The sequence below is a fragment of the Pongo pygmaeus genome, chromosome 8 (genome assembly GCF_028885625.2).
Source record: "Pongo pygmaeus isolate AG05252 chromosome 8, NHGRI_mPonPyg2-v2.0_pri, whole genome shotgun sequence".
Classification (NCBI taxonomy): Eukaryota; Metazoa; Chordata; class Mammalia; order Primates; family Hominidae; genus Pongo; species Pongo pygmaeus.
In genome coordinates this window covers 72,475,292-72,494,784 of record NC_072381.2, presented here as the reverse complement: position 1 = coordinate 72,494,784, position 19,493 = coordinate 72,475,292, and the positions used below count along the sequence as shown (strand labels likewise).

The 19,493-nt window shown below is 50.8% G+C and overlaps 1 protein-coding gene across 6 annotated transcripts in view; it reads left to right on the top strand.

Moving 5' to 3' along the window:
- The window catches only part of COL13A1 (collagen type XIII alpha 1 chain), a 156,456-nt gene that overhangs the window by 49,094 nt on the left and 87,869 nt on the right, over window positions 1-19,493 (top strand). For all 6 annotated transcript variants that reach the window (XM_063670522.1, XM_063670524.1, XM_063670521.1 and 3 more), the window contains exon 3: window positions 16,644-16,651. In XM_063670522.1, the coding sequence (XP_063526592.1) occupies window positions 16,644-16,651 (8 nt within the window). The remainder of the gene's footprint in view (window positions 1-16,643; window positions 16,652-19,493) is intronic.

The following is a 19,493-nucleotide window of genomic DNA, read 5'->3' as shown; positions in this document are numbered from 1 at the left end:
ATCCATCTCCGCCTTCACTAAGGGGAGCCATGCACCCCTCAGGAGAATCGAGGTCCTGGGAGTTTCTGTGGCATTCCTGCGTATGCTTCACAACTGTAGGTTCGAGAAAACGGGAGTGTTGGGCTCAATGAATACATCTGTTCAGCTTTGGCTCTGATTTCTGAAGATTTCTCAGGTTCAGAGAAGTGGGAGAATCAGGGAAATCAGGAAGGGAACTCCCCCTCCCCGCCGAGCCAAAATAATTTTGCCAAAGTCTGGATACCCCAAAGGTTTCCCAGTGCCCTTGGGAAAAATGCCAAGCTCCTCCCTGCCCTGGCCTTCAAGATCCCTTGAGGTCTGGCCCCTGCCTGCCTTTCCTGCTTCATTTCATGTCCATTTCTTTTCTTCTCCTGAAACTCCAGGGCAGAGCTGCTTAATAGAACTTTCTGCCAGGATGAAATATTTTCTACCTGCGCTGTCTAATACAGTAGCCACAGCTACGTGTGGCTATTCAACACTTAAAATGTGGTTAGTGAAGCTGAGGAACTGAACTGAATTTTTTATTTTATTTTAATTTCATTGTGGTTTTTTGTTTTGTTTGTTTTGTTTTGTTTTTTTGAGATGGAGTCTCTCTCTGTTGTCCAGGATGGAGTGCAGCAGTGCAATCTCAGCTCACTACAACCTCTGCCTCCCTGGTTCAAGTGATTCTCCTGTCTCAGCCTCCCAAGTAGGTGAGATTACAGGCTTGCACCACCATCCCCAGCTAATTTTTGTATTTTTAGTAGAGGTGGGGTTTTGCCACGTTGGCCAGGCTGGTCTAGAACTTCTGACCTCAGGTGATCCACCCGCCTCAGCCTCCCAAAGCGCTGGGATTACAGGTGTGAGCCACTGCTCCTGGCCTATTTCAATTTTATTTTAATGGCCACAGGTGGCTGACAGCTACTGTAATAGACATCACAGCTCCAACCACAGAGGACCTTTTTTCTGTTTCCCACCCCAGGGCCTTTGCACTTGCTGTGCTGGTGTGCAGTGACCATCCCTTGGACTCTCTCATGCCGCCTCTTCATTATCTAGGTTTTGACTCCAACACCACCTCCTCAGAAAGCCCTTCCTCAGTCATCCAAGCTAAAGCATTTTCCCAAATTCCAGCCCCGTCTACTATATTTGCATATTGTAACTTCTCCACAGCAGTCATCAGTGTGTAAATTTTTCCCATTTATTTATTTCTGTTTATTGTCTATCACCTACAGCTAGAAATAATAATAATAATAATAAGCCAATATTTGCATGGTGCTTATTATGTGTCAGGTACTGGTTTATCATTTCACATATATTATCTCATCTAATTCCTTCAACTCACCTGTGAGAAAGGTGCTGCTTTGTCCCCATTTTGCAGAGGAGGACACTAAAGCTCAGAGGTGGACTTGCCCAAGCTCACCTGCTAGAAGATGTCTTTTCTACCTCTGTAGTACCAGCACCAACATAGAGCAGTGCCAGATATATTGAGCAATGGCTCAGTAGGTGGCCCTTGACTGCCGGTCTGGCTAAGACCCAGCAGGGTGGGGTGACTGGGCTGATGTGGACCCAGGAAGTCCTCTGATCTTGGGTGTGGGCACGAGCCTTGCAGCCCCATGGAACCCCTGGTTGGGATGGTGGGCTGGGGGCAAGTACAAGGGTGATGCCAAGTGTGGCCTGCAGGTCACTTGTCCCATTTTGGGAGACCCCAGTGGGCTGGGAGGGGAGAGGAATGGACCTCGCTGGGCAAAACTGGCAAACCCTTCTCCCGGGCAGTGAATGATGCTAGTGGCCAAGGTGGACTCGGCCCATTGCTGGGGCTGGGGCTACGGCTTTCCCAGTGCCTTGACAGAAAGGGACCAGAGCTATGGAGACCACCCAGACTTTTTGTCTGCAGAGAGCTCTGACATCCGCCTGGCCTCCCCAGCAGAGCCCTTGCCTGGGGCTGTCCAGCTGCGGGGGTGGGGTGGCGGTTGGGGCGCGGGGAGGGGGCTCTGTGCAGCCCAGCAGTGGGGAGATATCTTCCTAGCAATCAGCATCTGATAACACAGCCTGGTCTCCCCAGGGTGCCCCTGCCCCCTCTAAAAAGCATCTTCTCTTAATTAAAAAGTCAGACAGAGCCTTCTGTCTGGAAGGGACATTCCATGAGGAGGGGAAGCCACCAGAGAGGCCTCACCCTCTTCTTGGTCCTGCTGTTTCCATTTCCTATGGATACTGCACCCACCCCCCGTCCCATCCCCCACCTGGCACCCCAGGCTTCTAGGTGTGAGAGAGCTTCGCACAAGGAGCCTGAAACACAACTGCCATTTCCAATGAGGCCTCTTATCTGCTGAGTGACCTGGACTCAGCTTCTTAACCTTCCAGCCTCTGATTCCTCATTCCTGTGAGGGAACACATGTGCTCCTCTACAGTTGCCATAGGATCTAGGGAAGTACGATGCTCTCAAAACTTTCAAGACTTTATACATGTGAGGTGAACACAAGTATAAAAAACCATAACGATGTTCATAAAAGGTTTCACACAGGCTCCCTCCCTTAGGCTCAGAAAACAATTTATAAAAGGAAAACTGCTAGATGCACAAAGATATTCACTGCAGCACAGAATATAAAAAACAGAAACTTCGTGATCTAGTAACCAACTCAAAGATAAATCACGGTATATGATCTTTAAACGCAGCCATGTTAAAGATGTCATTTCCAAGGCTGCCCCGATGCGGGAACGTGTCTGCCTGGTCATGGTAAGTGAAGGAAGCAGTGGGCCATATTCCGTGCACACCGATTTCTGCTCTGCAAACATGGGTGTGCGTGTGGACGAGGATCAGAGGGGGGAAGAGAAAATGGAACCAGTTGAGAGTGGGCATGCGGGATAATGGATGATGGCTTTTCTTTCACAAAATGTCCTTTAATATTCTTGCAGTGCTGTTTGAACAATAAATATATGTCAGAAAAACAAACCAAAAAAAATCTTAAAGCAAAGCCAAATGTAAAATCCAAAGTGTTTCCACTCTTCTCAGTTCAGATGGATCCAGTTCCCGGACTCCTCAGCCTCCCGAGAACCCCACATCCCCGGCGTGTACACAGGAGGCCATGCAGCTCACTGTGCAGCCCAGGCCTCAATCTTCAGCCTACGTGGTATGGTGTGTGAGATGTCAGAACTTGGCTTCATCCTTTCATTTTCCCTTTTGCCCCTTCTCGTGCCACATGCTTAAGGCCCTTTCTGTTCAAAAGACAGTGGTTTCAGCCGGGTGCTGTGGCTCATGCTTGTAATCCCAACACTCTGGGAGATCAAGGCTGAGAGACAGCTGGAGTTCAGGAGTTCAAGACCAGCCTAGGCAACACGACGAAACCGCCTCTCTACAAAAAATTTTAGAACAATAAATTAGCTGGGCATGGTGGTGTGCACCAGCAGTCCCAGCTACTCAGGAGGCTGAGGAGGGAGGGTCGCTTGAGCCTGGGAGGTTGAGGCTGCAGGGAACCGAGATCACACGACTGCCCTCCAGTCTTTTGTGCCCTGTCTCAAAAAAAAAAAGTGGTTTCTGTCATTTCTGCTTGTCACCAGACTCTAGTTAGAGGTTCTACATCCTCGGTTATGAAAATTCTTTCACTTGCAGTTGTACTGAGACCTGCCAAGGATGCCTAGTACATTTCCTCACAGGGACCAGTTGTGATTGATTGGTTGTGGTTGCCAAGAAGCACAAGAAACAGTGCTGAAATAGATCAGTTATGTCTGCCGTGGGCCCTAGACAGAGGAATGGTATATGTCCTGTGGTATTTGCAATTCCAGAATAGACAGGTACTCAGCGCAGGGCTTGGACATCTGGGCTTTCATCTCAACCCTGCCAGTGCTTCCCTGGAGAACCTTGGGTACTGTACAGCTTTGTCATGTGTGTAAGGAAAAGCAGAGGCTCCCCGTTCTCCAGGCTGTGTGCTGGTGTGGAAAGAGGATAGACTTTGCAGTCTCATAGACCCCGGCAAGAATCCCAGCTCCACCGTTTACTTGTGATTTGACCTTGGGCAATCTGTGTAAGCTATGGAGCCTGGGTGTTTACACCTTTAAGTTAGAACTCAGATAGCCTGAGTTATAAAAATTAGAAATAGTAAATAGACACAGTGCCCAGTCTACTGCTGGCACACAGTAGGTGTTAGGGTAGCTGTTATCCTGGCCACCTGTGACATTCAGAGGGGTTGGTGGTGCCGTTCAGCCAGATGGCATGGAAGCAGGCCATGGAGCTGCCAGGCTGCCACCCATGAGGCTGTGTGTTTCTTTATTTCCTCCTGGCCCACAGTTACACATGCACGCCTTCACCGTGCCCTCCCGGACTAATGACACAGCTGCTTGAGACAGGATTCATTGAAAGACAGGGACAAAAATGATGTTTCACTTGATTGTGCTATTGTAAGTTAAAACACTCCATATTATAATCAACTAATAACATTTGCTAATTACTAACTGCTGTATATGTTGTTAATTGTGTGCAATTTAAAGTAAGATTTAAGAAAAATAGATATCCAGAGGTGATTAAGTACCTTACTAATTGTTAATTATTCCCCGTCCCTGCTTCACGGAGTCCTGCTTTACCTCCAGGCCTGAGGAAAGCAGCCTCCTAACTCACCTGGCATCCTGGGGCCGGGGACTTGTGTGGGGCTTGTCTTCAGCTCTGGGCTCCATGTCCAGTAGAAGGAGGGAGGGATGCAAGAGGGAGGGATGCAGGCGTGCTTGTAATTGTTTAGTGTACCCGAACAATTCCACTCTTGGTCAAACTAACTCTCACATACAAGTTCCATGTCCAAACACTGTTATGACATTGCTCCTTCACAGATCTGTAGTCAGATGATAGCCAGTGGGTCCACCCATCCATTCATTTAATTACTCATTCATGCAAATTCAGCAAGGATTGGCTGAGCCCACACTCTGGGCCAAAAGTTCTGGGCTGTGGAATTGGAGCAGTTCAGGTCTGGAAGGTCCCCAGGGATTGTGTATTGCGAATTAGCAGCTTGAGGACCAAAGGCAGCTCTTTCACAGGTTTTGTTTGGCTTGCAGAGTGGTTTTTAAATGTTCTTAAATTATTATCAGCATTTAGAAATGAGAGGATTTTGCAGAAAATATCTGATTCTTGGCTTTTCTTGAATAGTTTCAAGATCTGCCAATAGTAGGTCTGCATCCTCAACTGGCAATACTTGGTTGCAGCTGAGGGATATCCAGTCCATTTTAGGCACACAGGCAAGCCCTTAGCACTTTGCCACAGTTTCCACCATGCCCTATTGCACGACGCCTGGCCTACTTCATTCATTTGTGTGACCTGCCTGGCTCCTTGTAGGCATTGGAGTTTGTGACACCTAATCTCCCTCAACTCTTCTTAGAGTAGTGACTAAAGAATTAAGGACTGTGTCCATCATAAATCTTACAGTCTAACAAAAGACAAGGTAGAAAAACATGGGCATGGAACATGGAACTGAGATCCACACATAGAAATGAGAATAATTCACTGAATATTTTGATGTCGTGGGGTTGTGGTAAATCAAAGCCAGCTGCGTGGAGGAGAGGATGTGAAGCCGTGATGTGCGTACTGCAACCTCTGCTGGAGAACTGTCGATGCCTTTTGGATGTGGAAAAGGGAGCAAGGCTTGCACAACCACTGATTTCCTGGGAAGGGCCCAAGGTGAGGGGCTGGGGGTGGAGCAGGAAGTCCCTCCCCTTGAGAAGATATCTCTAGGTCCTGTGGGAGGATCTCACTGTTTCTGGGAGACTCAGTCAAGGGTGACAAGTTCAAGTGTGGAGACTCCAGATTGTTATCAAAATAGAACTGAGGGGTCAGAGCCAGCAGAGTGCAATGGGCAAGGCCCGCCCCTGATTGATTTCCACCTCACCCACACAAGGGCCGACTTGATAGAGAACTTTTCCACCTTCCCTGGGCCCACTGTCCCTATCTGTGTGTGGCAGCCCAGCCCCTCTGACCTGTGCTGGAGGCCTGGCCAGGAAACTGTTCAGCCTGAGAACAATGGCTGCCCTTGGCCTCAATCTGTAAAATTGGGACTCCAGTCTCTACCAGCAAGACCTACCCCCAAGGTTTCCTCACTCAGGACTTGATTCTGACCCCAACCTGGAAGCGACAGGGCCCCACGGAAGTAAGAAAATGTGCAATTTGTCCCAACAGTTCAAAGCTGATGGCTTAAATCTGTACTATTTCACTCAAAAGGTCACCTAGCCCTGTCCAGCCTGCTCTGCTTAGCTCAGCTCACCCTGAGCCCTGCCTGTGTTCTTTGTGGGTTCCAGGATTTTAAGGGCTCATCTGAGAGGCAGGGCAACAGGGTGATTAAGGGCCTGGTACTGGTTCAGAGCAAGCGAAGCGTCCTCTGAATTGACAGCTGCTCCCCCACTGCTCACATTATGACCTGAGCTCTGCTCCCCATCAGATCAGTGGTGGCATTAGATCTTCACAGGAGTGAGAACACTATTGTGAACTGTGCATGTGAGGATCTACGTTGCACACTCCTTATGGGCCAAGGTGGAACAGTTTCATCCTGAACCCATCCCTCCCACCCCGAAAAACTGTCTTCTAGGAAACCAGTCCCTGGTGCCAAAAAGTTTAGGGACTGCTGCCCTAGAATCAGCCTGCCCCTCACCAGCTTGGGAGGCAAGGCAGGAGATGCTGCCTCTCTCTGTCTCAGCCTCCTGATGTCCACCTTAAAAGGCTTGTAAGGGTTAAACATGGTAATACCTGTGAAGCATTAAGATTGGCGCCTGGTTGGCTGGGCGCGGTGGCTCATGCCTGCAATCCCAGCAGTTTGGGAGGCCAAGGCAGGCGGATCACGAGGTCAGGAGTTCGAGACCAGCCTGGCCAATATGGTGAAACCCTGTCTCTACTAAAAATACAAAAAATAGCCAGGCGTGGTGACGCATGCCTGTAGTCCCAGCTACTCAAGAGGCTGAGGCAGAAGAATTGCTTGAACCCGGGAAGCAGAGGTTGCAGTGAGCCGAGATCGTGCCACTACACTCCAGCCTGGGTGACAGAGCGAGACTCCATCTCAAAAAAAAAAAAAAAAAAAGATTGGTGCTTGGCACATGAGAATAGCTCTTATTAGCCATTCTTTTGGTTAGAACACAGTGGGCAGTATCATACACTTCTGTGATTGGATGCCATTATTTCTGACTTCATAACCATAACAATTGTCATAGCTATATTTATTGAGTGCTTACTCTAAGCCAGGGACAGTGCTAAATATCTTACTTGTATTCTCTCATTTACCACCCAAATCCAGTGAGGTAGATACTCTTATCACCCCCATTTTACAGAGGATACTGGGCTCAGAGAGGTTAAGCAGCTTGCCCAAGTTCACACAGCTAGTAAGTAGTAAAGTAGAAATTTGAACCTGTGACTGTTTGGCTCCAAAGCCTATACTCTTATCCAGGATTCTGGGCAGTTCCCCATTCCTTCTAAGTAAAAGGAAGAACAGTGAAACTACGAGACTGTGTGCATGTGTCTAGTTGAAGTTCCTCCTAAGATAGGCAGTGTCTGGATGGGGTTCGTGATCAGTCCTCACTGCGGGACTCTGGGAGCCAACTTCAGGCAAGAGACGAGCGTGGTCTGAACTTAGCCCAGGAATGAGGCCACATGGTCCTCAAAGGAACTTGAAAGGGCTCATTGCAGGTTTTCCTTCTCAGCAGTCTAACCGTCTCCCCCTACCACTAAGTCTTGTTGACTCTTAATTTGCTTTTCCAGCTGAAGCAATAAACGTAAAGGTTAAGAAAGAAAGCTTTAGGGTGTAGCTGATTCCAAAGGCTCTGCCAATTTACCAGCTGTGTGACATTGGACAAATTACTTAACTTCTCTGCACAGCCACAAGAGCCCCACCTGCGAAACAGCGCATAATAGTACCGAAACTGCCTGTCAGGGCATGTCTTTGGGGCTAAGGGCATGCCTGGATTTCAGTTATACGACTATGGGCCAGAACTTTGACCTCTCTGTGGCTCAGTTTCCTCCACTGTTAGGTGTGGACAATAGCACAGCTTGTATAGTTACCTATAGGGCTACTGTGAAGAGGAAATGATATGTGTAAGGTGCTTGGCGCTGGTTAGAGGTTAGCATGATGCCAGACCAAAATGGGTTATTAATATTAGGTTGATGCAAAAGTAATTGCAGGTTTTGCCATTCTTTTTAATGGCAAAAACCGCAATTACTTTTGTACCAACATAATAAATGTGACTTTAAAACCAAAAAGCTCATCATTCAGAGATACAGGCCTGGTTGTCAAAGCAAGACCTATGAAGCCTGCAGCCCCTCCCAGGCCTCTGAGGGGTGGCATTCGGCATGAGTCTGACCTGAGCTGTGGCCCTTCCCCAGCCCCTCCTCTCTGCTCCTCTGGCAGTCGCCGGGCAGGGCCCTGGCCAGCAGAGCCATGATGTGACGTTTGAGCTTCCCCAGGCAGGGCCTTGCACAGGAACACTGGCGAGATCCGGTGTCAGGAAGAAGTCCCAGGTCAGAGGTGTGATGCCCGGAGACTTGTCTTCCTTCAGGGACCTGAGCGACACCTCAATGGAAGAAAGCAGCCCTGGCTTGGGACTCAAGGGCTGGGGGCTGGTGGTCAAGGGTCTTGTCGGGACCACTTGCCCCTCCCAGTCCAGTCGCTGGTCACAAGGCCCAGAGCCACAGGCCGGGGAGCTGCCCAGAGGGCTGTAGCCAGAGGAGCCTGGAGTTTGGGAATTCTGTGCAAGCTTCCAGACAGCACATTTCCTTTCTGCATCTCAGTCCCTTACTCAGAAAATGGGGCTGCTGACTCCTACTCCAGCCTTTCAGGGCTGTTTTATGGCTCAAATGAGAAAAGGTAAAACAAAGCCCTGAGAAGGAAGAAGCACTGAATGTCAGCCACAGAGTGCCCCCAGGCAGGAGCTTGCTTGGGAGTGGATACCAACGTGGGACCAGCCTCACCCCAGGACCAGAGGCACACCCGGCTCTAAGCTGGACGGAAGGCAGAGTCAGGGGGCCTACACCTGGTGGGCAGCGTGGGGGCTGCAGTCTCACTCTGGGGTTCCCAGCCTCAGTCTGCAGGAAGCAGTAGGCGCAGTGACCAGCAGATGAGCCCTGCTCCAGGGAAAAGCTGCCACAGCCCCCAGCCTCAGGATGAAGTGTCAGGGGACTCGGATGGGGCGGTCTCCTGAGCTAGAAAAGAAGCCCCCAGGGTCAGGGACAGTGGGTGACCTTCACAGCCTCCTGCACAGCAGCCATGCATATAGCTGGTGTTGAGCAGGTGTTGAAAGCGGGCATGAGGGAAACACAGCTCCAGTGTGCCAGGATACAATCTTCTTTACCCCCTCATACTGCACTGAGCCGTGCTTCCAAGCACCTGCCTTCTGCTGAAGAATGAGAAGAATAATTCTGAGGAACTCAGCCACTTCCTGCTCAACCCTTAGCCTTTTAGGTTCTCATCAGCTGTCGAGACACCATTCCCCTCTCTCCCTTTCATTCACCCAGAATTACAGCTGGGTGGGGCAGGGGCACGGGGGTGGCCTGGCACCATCTTCTGTCTGGGTTGTCATTCCTCTCGCCAGGGGCTGGGCATCACCCTCCATCCCCCTGGGCAGAACCTTGCAGCCAGGTCCCCCATGCCCTCCTTGCCTGTGGCCTTCTGCGGCCATTTTCATGAGCCCCAGGGCTGTTATCCCCCATTCCAAGGGATGTGGGACTCTGGCATCAAGGGAGCTGCAGGGGTGGTAAGGGGATATCCTGTCCCTCTGCCTGCTCCAACCGTCTCACCAGAGCCATCTCCACGAGGGCTCCAGGCCCCAGGCATGTACCCTCACCCATTGCTAGCTAGGCTGGGGAACGGCTTCCCTGGAAACACAGGACTGCATTGGGAAGGAGAGGAGGCCGGAGGGACTTGAAGGTTTTGTTGGGAGGAGAAAGGGAGAATGGATGCAGAGGAGGTAACCAAGAAAGTCTGCTACTCAGGCACACCGTCCTGTGTCCACAGAGAGGAGTAACCCTGGGTGCTGGGCATCTGAGCCTCCCCCATCCCACCAGCCCTCAGGCACTTGCCAAACAATGCAAGGAGCAAGGAAGTGAAGGGGGCACCTCCAGATTGAAAGCAGGGGTTAGCCAAGGGCAGAGTGTCAAGAAGCCCCTGGAGCCGGACCAAGTGCCCCGCCAGGCTGCCAGGTGTGAAGTCCACTTCCATGGAGTTTACAGGAAGGTGGCCACTCAGGTTGCTGTCAGGTGGCTCCAGGGATGGCAGTGGCATAGCTCTAGTGTGGGGTCCTCTGAGGACCTCCTGGGGCCAGGGCATGAACTAAGCTGGAGGGAATCTTACTGGCTCCTGTCCCTTCCTTGCTCGCACCTTCCAGTCTCTCTGCCAACCTTAACAGCTGAACAGGGATAGGAGAGAGGGCTGCAATCAACGTTAGTCCCCATGCCTGGTATGAGATGTGTCTGGGGAGTTCAGGACACCAGCCTCTCCACCTCCATCTCTGCCACTCCCCAAGGCTAGACTCAGTCCTGCCTGATTAGTTAGAAAAGGGTCCTCCTGCTTCGTCTACTTGCTTACCCTGAGTCTCACCTCCAGATGGCTCTAGTTTCCAGGATGACTAATAGGTTCCATATCATGTGCCAATTTCTGCTGATTGATAGTGGCTGTGTTGCAAAGAATTGAGAACCCTTGTCTAGGCTCATTAAGGAGCTGTGATTGATTATCAATGTCAGCCATGAGTGCAGGCAGAGAGACTGTAGGTGTGTGTGATTTAAACTGCTGCCCACTTCTCCCAGGACCTGTTACACCCCATCAACTTGGGCTGGAAAGGTCTGGGGGTGTCTTGTGGCTGAGAGATGTCATCATAGGACAGATGTGAGCTGTGGCGTGCTGGCGAACGTTTAAGAAGTGGCTCTTGGGGTAAGGTGGGGCTGCTTTGTAGCTTTTGCCAATTTCTGTGGTGTGAATACTCCACCACGGCCAATTTCCAACTGCCAGTGTGAAGTCACTGGGCGCCAAGTTAGGAAGAGATGCCCACAGTTGGCTCTTGCAAGACCGCACAGGTTGGCTCTGAGTAGTCAGACATTTTTCCTAAGAAACGTAAAGCGTCTCAAAGCTTTGCTAATGGTGGGCTATTCTGGGAATAGCACTAGACCAGGATTCAGGATCATTTACCAGCCGTGAATAATAGGCAAGTTGCATCCTTCTCAGAGCTTCAGTTTTCTCATCTATAAAATGGGAGCTGGGTTGTGGTGAACTGTGATGTAAGGAAGTGCTTTATCAGTCACAAAGCATGATTTGTCAACCATGCTCCTGGGGCATCAAATAAATTCAGATGGTCTACCCCAGAAATCTGCCTCAGACCTCCCTAGAAAGTCAGGGTTTGGGCCATAGGGCTGTACGAGACAGGGCTTGGGTGTTCTCTTTGAGGTTAACCCCAGAAGACACAGGCTGCCTTAAAGCTCACCAGTGTCCCTTCACAGGCCCTCATGCCTGCCCCTGACAAATTGCTTTTCATGGCTTTTAAAGCTACTCGTGTTTCCCTTCTTCACTGCTCTTTGAGGCAGAGGCTATTCCTTTTATTTCTCCATGTGCCTCCTTCAAGCTTTGGGGGCCCATGGTCCTGGGAGGCAGGCAGACCTGGGGCCAAGTACCAGCCCAGTGATGCATGTGTTCTGCAGCCTTGAATGCACCATAAACTCTCTGGGCCTCAGCTTTTTCATCTGTAGAGTGGGAACAATAACCAACAATACGTCACTGGGTTGTTGGGCAGACCGAGTGAAATAAGGGTCTTAGCATAGTGTCAGACAGAGTACATGCTCAATAGATGAATAACAGACAAATTACTATTTGTCCTGATGAGGTCTTGGGTGGAGGTGGAACAGGCCAAACTGTAGAAGAATGGGATCCCAAGAGTTGGCAAACCACAGGTCGGTGAGGGCTGGGCCATGGGTGAGGGCGTGCGTCATAGGGACTGAGGCACAGGGGGAGCCCTGAGGCAGATCTGGTGCCATTAGTCCAGCATGGGGTTTCTCATCCTCAGCACTATTCACATGTGGGACTAGATGAGTCTTTGTGGTAGGAGGCTCTGTGCATTATCTTTTTAGCAGCATCCCTGGCCTGTACCCACTACAGACCAGTAGAAGCTTCCCAGTTGTGAAATCAGAATGTCTCCAGACATTGTCAACTATTCCCTGGGGAGCCAAATTCCCCTGAGCTGAGAACCCCTGCTCCAGCAGGCAGAGTGTAACCAATATCATTAGTCACCCAAGGTCTGAGGGGAGCCCATGATGCAGAGCACCTGTCCTGGCAGAGATGGGTGGGTCGGGCATGTGGCAGAGCTGGTGGCAGGTGGTCAGCTGCAGGCACCAGGAGGCATGGGTGCGGGCTAGGACCCCAGCTTCTGGGAGCCCAACGGTCAAGCAGAGTCAGAAGATGGCTCAGATGACACTGAACTTGGGAACACCCTGCCACTCTTGATGCCCCCTGTCCAGGACCAGGACTGGATCCAGAGACTGGGTGGCACCAAGTCTAGGGTCGAGGGGTAGGGGACTTACCTGACCACTTTAGAAGGGGCTGAGGGCCCAGCTGCCCCTTCCACCCCTGAGAACTTTATGACCCCCAGCCAGGAGAACACAGGCTTTGCAGCAAGAGACGCCAGGTTCACATCCAGGCCCTACCATATGGAAATAAAAGTTAAACAATCAACTGAGGCCAGGCATGGTGACTCATGCATATAATCCCAGCACTTTGGGAGCCCGAGGCAGGCAGATAGCTTGAGCTCAGGAGTTTGAGACCAGCCTGGGCAACATAGTGAAACTCCGTCCTTACAAAAAATACAGAAATTAGCCAGGTGTGGTGTGTGGTCTCAGCTACTCAGAAGGCTGAGGTGGGAAGATTGCCTGAGCCCAGGGAGGTTGAGGCTGCAGTGAGCCATGATTGCACTACTGTACTCCATCCTGGGCAACGGAGTGAGATCCTATCTCAAAAAATAAGTTAAATTAAATTAAATTAAATTTTTTAAACTTTAAGAATCAGATGCCATCATCTAAGAGCAAGGTGACCACCTTAGGCAGGTTGCTTAATCTCTAAGCCTCAGGTTCCAAGTCTATGGAAGGGGTGATAATGTCAACTTCACAAGGTTGTTGTAAAGACGAAGTGCGGTGTTATAGTTACCATGCTTAGCACTGTGTCTATGTCTGCCGCATAATGAGCACTCAGTAAATGTTGATTGAATGAATGAAAGAATGAAAAAATGAATCCTCCTACAGCAGTCCTTTCTTCCTTAAACCCTCATGTTTGTTTTAGTTCTCATCTCTGGAATTTCTCCAGCTTTCTAACATAGGAAACTGTTGGCTTCTCAGCAGGAGGAAATGAGTTATTCATCTCTGTATCATCAGAGCTTTGCATCAGGCCTGGTAGATAATAAGTGCTTAAAAAAATGAAGTTTTCCTTCCTCAGAGGACAATGAGTATACTTTATTCATCTTTAGAGAGCCATAGCCCAGCACAGTGACTCACACAGTAGGCATTGTTAAGTGTTTGTTGAATGAACGAACATACAAAAAGTGGTTGAAAAAAAGGCACGACCCAGAATGCTACCCCAGAATTCTTCATGGGGGTCCATCCCTATGTGTCCATTTTGGGGGAGCATGGCCGCCTTGCTCGGAGGAGGTGGGTCAAACCCTGGGGGAGAACAGTAGTGGCCTCAGCAGGTAGCTGAGGCAGTGACAGACATAGAGGCAGTGACAGACATCAGCAGGGAGGTCTCAGGCAGAATGTCCCCACCCTGGATGGCTGTTGTGACCCTCTCCTGACAGCCCTGCTTGCGGGCTGCTTAGCCCGCCTGAGGGGGCTGGGACAATCTTCATAGTTCTCCCTGCTGCAAGAAACAGGTTCCTCCTGAGGAAGCAGCAGATGCATAGGTAGAGTCCAGGTGTCTTCCTCCTCTCTCAAGATGTGGTAGTGTGGGCTGTACCTCAGCAGGATCAGCATGAGATATGGTGTGTTCTGTGAGGAAGACCCCAGGATGGGGATTCAGGAGACTGAATGCTGGTCCCACCACCATCACCTGCCCACAACGTGGCCCTGGATGGTCACGGATCTCCCCGGGCCTCTCTCTCTCCATCTGTACTGTGGGGACTTGGTAATGCCTTGGAGTGACTCCATCCTTTGGTGCCTGGCCAGGGTAATGGGCACAGCCAAGTGGCCCACATGGAAGAGCAACTAGTGACATCCAGGCACTGCTAGATTTTGCAAAGCTGTCAGCTCCCCAGTGTCTTAGAGCTGCCAGGCATTGAACACAGCATCAGGGGAAGCATCTGCTTGGAAACTCAGGGCTGTCCCAATGCAGGCCTGTTTGATGAAAGTTGGCAGGGGCAGGACGGCAGTTGGGTTTTCCAAGGCACCTGAAGATTTTCCAAGGGGACTCATGAAGACCATCCTTAACAGGGGAAAAAAGGTGTGTGAGAGAGAAAGTCGTCTTTTATAGCACCCGTATAGCTCTTCCCCTTCTATGGCACAGCAATAGCTCACAAAGAGGATTTTCCTGTTTCTGAAATCCCTGTAAGGGACAGGTATGGGGAGCGGCAGCCTGGCTGAGCTTGGAAGAGCCAAATTCCCTTGCATAAGACAAAGGTGCCTGTAAAAGACAAATTAGAGGGTTGAGTCTAGAGAAGGGGGCTGGAGGCTGACCATGACAGGCATCGCAGGAGGAGGCCTGGAGAGGACTTGGTCTGCAGGCAATTGCGGGATGGGGGGTAGGTTGCTTTCTGAATGAGAGACAGAGAGAGAGGCACTGTAGAGAAGGGTCCAGAGCTCTACCATTTATTAGCTGCTTGGCCCTGGGGCCTCAGTTTCTTCATCTGCAAGGCGGGAATGATAGAACTTATTGCATAATGGAAAACCCCTCGAATTGTGCCTGGCACCTAATAAGGAGCATAGAGGTGTATGCAGTGACAGTGGTGGTGGCAGTCGTGGTGATGTAAAAACCCTCAAAATCTTCAGTAGAATTTATATCCCCCAGGGGTGGACCCAGCAAACTGCTCCTCCTGCCACCCAGCTGAGCCTTGAGTCTTGCGCCAGCTACTTGGCTGCATCTGGTGACACCTATGCAGCAGAGAGTGCTAACAACAGGCAGGGCTGCCCTCAGAGCTCCAGCCTGTGTCACTGGGGACATCTCAGAGCTCCAGCCTGTGTCACTGGGGGCCTCACCAGAGCCTGCCACAGTGGGAGCCAGGGCCCCGTCAGGCCTGGCAGGCGCAAGGCATCTGCCCTCCATGTGGCTGAAGCATCCCAAAATTGCCACAGGCTGAATTTTGTCACCAGCCTGCTTCTCATGCAGAGGACATCTCCCCCAGCCAGGAGGCACAGATTTCCCAGCTGAGCTGGCCCCTCTGGCAGGCTGCGCGCAGGGGATATTTTCAGATTCTGGGTGACGTTCCTCTGCCACTCAGCCTAATGGCTCCCAGATGCTCCCCCTGCTCCGTGCTCCCTCCCGCTTGTTCTGGGCCCTGCATGCAAGGCCCGGGCCTGGGGCTTGCTCACCCAGGCTCTACACCTCTTGGCTTTTTCTGTTGCTTTTAATCTAAAACATTGTGTTTCCCTTAACATGACGGCGTGAAAGAGGCTGTTTCCTCCTGGACGGTGACCAGGGCAGAGAAGCCGACAGATAAAGGAGGAGAGAAGGAAGCCGGCTCTGGGAACGGGAGGAGCACAGGGAAACATAGGAGCCTTTATTGGCCGAGCATAAAAGAAGCAACAGGAGTCGCAGCTGAGTTAACGTGGCCAGGGCACTAGGGGCCGGGCAGACGCACCAGGCCCAGCTGGGAATCGCCGGGAGGGCGGGGTTTCGTGGCTCATGTTCCGCAGAAGTGCCTTTCCTTCCCTATCTTTCTGGGGCTGCTTTTCTAAACCTTCCCTCCTGCTCCCCACCCCTACTCCTTTTTTCTCCCTCTCGGAACACTTGAATTTGTCATTCTTGGCTGTTGCCAGTAATGAGATAGGGCTGCTGCTGCGGCCGTGGGAGGGAGGTGGGGAGTGGACACCAGAAAGAGAAAGAAACAGAGAGAGGCATGGAGGAGGGTGGGGCCGGAGCCCGAGAGGGGGCTTTGAGAAAGAGGCTGTGGGTGGCAGACCCTGGAGGGGTGAAGTGCCTAACTCACTGCTAAACAGAAACCAGGACGGGCCGATGGGCCTCAGGCAGGGTGCACAGTGGCCATCCACGCCCGCCCTTGCCTGCCTGCTGGCCCTCCCTGACGTGGCACAGTGAGGACATGGGCATGCTAACGATCCTCATCTCTACAGGATCTGTTATTTCCACCTTTCTCAGTGTGCCTCGGTGCCTGCTGTCCCGTGTTCTGCAAAGCAGCCTTGTACACAAGTTCAGGCAGGTCCCGAAGAGCCCATTTTGTGAGGTGGGAAGCTGAGGCAGAAGGGCCACCAGCAGGTCCCCAGCAGGGCTGAGCCTGGGGCCCAGACCTCTGGATTTCTCATCCAATTATGAAAATATGGAGATGAAATAAAGGGGGAAGAGATTATATTGGTGAAAGTGGGCCAGGAAAAGACAAACTTCGAAGACCAGATGGAAACCCCTCCGCTGATGAATCCTTGGACACTGCTTCCAAGGCAGCCTCCCCACCGCCCCCTACAGCAATGACACTGACCTAGGCATTTTCTTTCTCTCTTTCAGGACCTCCTGTAAGTACTCAAGCTGAGGGTCTCATGCATCTGAAAGGCCTGTGTCACCTGCCGGTAACGGGGTTCTGGGTGGGGGCACTGAAAGCTGGGCCCCTGCTGTCTTGTGGGGGGCCTGTGCAGGCTCCTGAGGGGTCCCTCCAGAATGCCTCTTGTGGTGAGGAGGCTACCATTTTGCTTTTCACCCACCTCTGCACCCCTCCAGGGCAAGACAATGGCTGCCCCCAGGGCAAAGCAGGCCCCAAATTTCAATATAAAAGAGTGGCTTTCCGTCTAATTAGCTCAGTTCCTTTGTCCCCAGAGAAGCTATTGGAGTCAAAAAAAAAAAAAAAAAAAAAAAAAGCACCAGGTATTAGAGGAAAAGAAATCATCTCTCCTCAGTTCTATTCCTTGAAAGGTCTCAGAAAACAGGTCATCAAGCTGGCTCCAAGCGTGGTCTGCTCCAGAGGACTCACGTCCACACCCCTGAGTGGGCAGCTCCATTCTGGCCACTTTGGGCAGGTGGTGGTGGTGGTGGCAATGTTTATGTAAGACAGAGCGGTGTCAGCCGGTTAGACTGGGAGACAGCACATAAATTATAGGCAGCATGCCGCACTCCTTCCTGGCCTTGCTAGGAAGCCCAGGGTGGGGCGGGGAGTGGAGCCACTTCCAGAGAACCTGAGAAGAGCTCAAGGAGACTGCCTCCCTCAAGTAATGGATCCAGAGAACAGGAGCACCTGCCTTTGATATCCCAACAAAAGACCAGAGGGCGCTGGGGGAGCTGGAGATAGGAATTGAAAGGGCCCAGCCCTCGCATCAGATCTTTCTCAAGGTTGCTGAAATCAACCCTATCATCATCCCTGCCTTGGAGAAGTCATTTCCATAGCTGTTTTCCTCTTGATGTGTACCTGTGGGAGCCGCCTGCTTCATTTTCAGTAAAGGCCATTATCGAAGACTCCATTTGTGCCCTGAAAGGCCCTTGCACCCACGCTGAGGATCCCATGGCCCCTGACACATCACAGTGAGGCAGGACCTGTCATGTCATTACTTGAAAGGAAGGATAATTTATTATGGCACATTTGGTGTGTCAGATCTTAATTCCTATCATCCATCTTCCAAAATAAACTCTGCCATAGAGAGCTTTCACCTGTGGGAAATGTGCTGCTTTTTCCTGTCTCATTCTGAGGAAGCCACAAGAGCCCTCAACTGCCCCCACCCTGCCTTGGGGCCTCCTGCACACACCTCACCCCCAGGGGCAGGATGCTACAGCCTCCTGCACACACCTCATCCCCAGGGCCAGGATGCCAGGACAGCTCTGAGTCCCTGCCTGACTTGAGGGTCCTTTCCTCAATAGGAATTTTGCATTCTGAGAGCTTGTGCTGGCCCGACCCAGGGACTGTTCCCAGACCCCTTTGGGTCTGTGCTGAAGGAGCCCATGATGGGAAGGGGATGATCCTTCACTCAGTCTCTGCCCACAGAGTGAAGAAGAAAGGCCCAGGTAGCTTTCCCCACATTCTGAGCCCAGCTCAGAAGAAGAGCCCTGAACCTTTGCCCAGTGCTGGCTGAAACCACAAGGCAGGAGGAGGAGGAAATGGGAAGCTGGCCAGGGCAGGAATCACCTCCTCAGCCCTGTTATCTCTGCTTCCTGCAAAAGAAGAATGCTGGTGGCCAGAGAGAGGGGCTCTGAGATGCCTGTCTGATGCCATCTGGGTGTATCCTGGTGGCTGGCTCTGTCCTCCAACAGGAAGACCCAGATTTCTGTGGGCACAAGGTCGGCCAGTGCCTGAAGAACACAACTGTGCAGGATGGATTAAAGCTGCAGCAGGAACCATTTAGGTGGAAGCAAATTTTCAGCCACCACTGCCCCACCCATCATGTCCCTAGCAGACATTGCTAATCAATTAGGAGGCTTTTTAACGTAACGCATTAGTCAGTTACTCCCAATCCATTGGCGTCAGTGCTCAAGCTGACATCTATTGGCCATCCCTGGATTCGATTTAAGGGAGAATTTCCTAATACTGGGAACTATGAGACTGAAAACAGATGACCAAGGGAAGTAGGGATATATCTTTCTCTGAAGGAATATAGGGAAATATTTGCCAGCAGCTGCCAGGCCTTGTTGAATATGATCCTTGCTGAAATAGTATCTAACACTTACTGTGTGTTAGACACTGTTATGTTTTTATGGAGGCAGTGTAACATAGTGATTATGAGCATGGGCTCTGGGGCCAGACCAACTGCAATCAAATCCTGGCACTGCCACTTTTTGCTGTGTAACCTTAGCAAGTTACTTAACCTCTCTCTGCCTCAGTCCCCTCATCTGTAAAATTAGAACAGTAATGGTGTCTGCTTCATATGGATGTTGTAAGGAATATGTGTGTGTGTGTGTGTACGTATATATATATTTTTTTTACTTAGGATATATTAATTCATTTAATCCTAAAAGCATAAGGCTTCCCTAGATGATGCCCAAAGGTTTTTTGCAAACCTTTAATTTTTTTTTCTTTTTTAGAAAAAAAAAAGAAAAAACTTTTTTAGGCAAGAGAGTGAGAGGCAGGGTCTCACTCTCTCACCCAGGCTGGGGAGCAGTGGTGCGATCAAAGCTCACTGAAGCCTCGATCTCATGGGCTCAAGTGGCCCTCCTGCCTCAGCCTCCCAAGTAGCTAGGACAACAGGCGTATGCCCCCCACCTGGCTAATTTTTTTAATTTTTTTTTTTAGAGACGGGGTTTTGCTATGTTGCCCAGGCTGGTCATGAACTCCTGACCTCAAGCCATCCTCCTTCCTCAGTCTCCCAAGTGGCTGGGTAAACCTTACATTTTAAGGAAGAAATTATGATTTTGTGGATTTTTGTTAATGAATTTTAT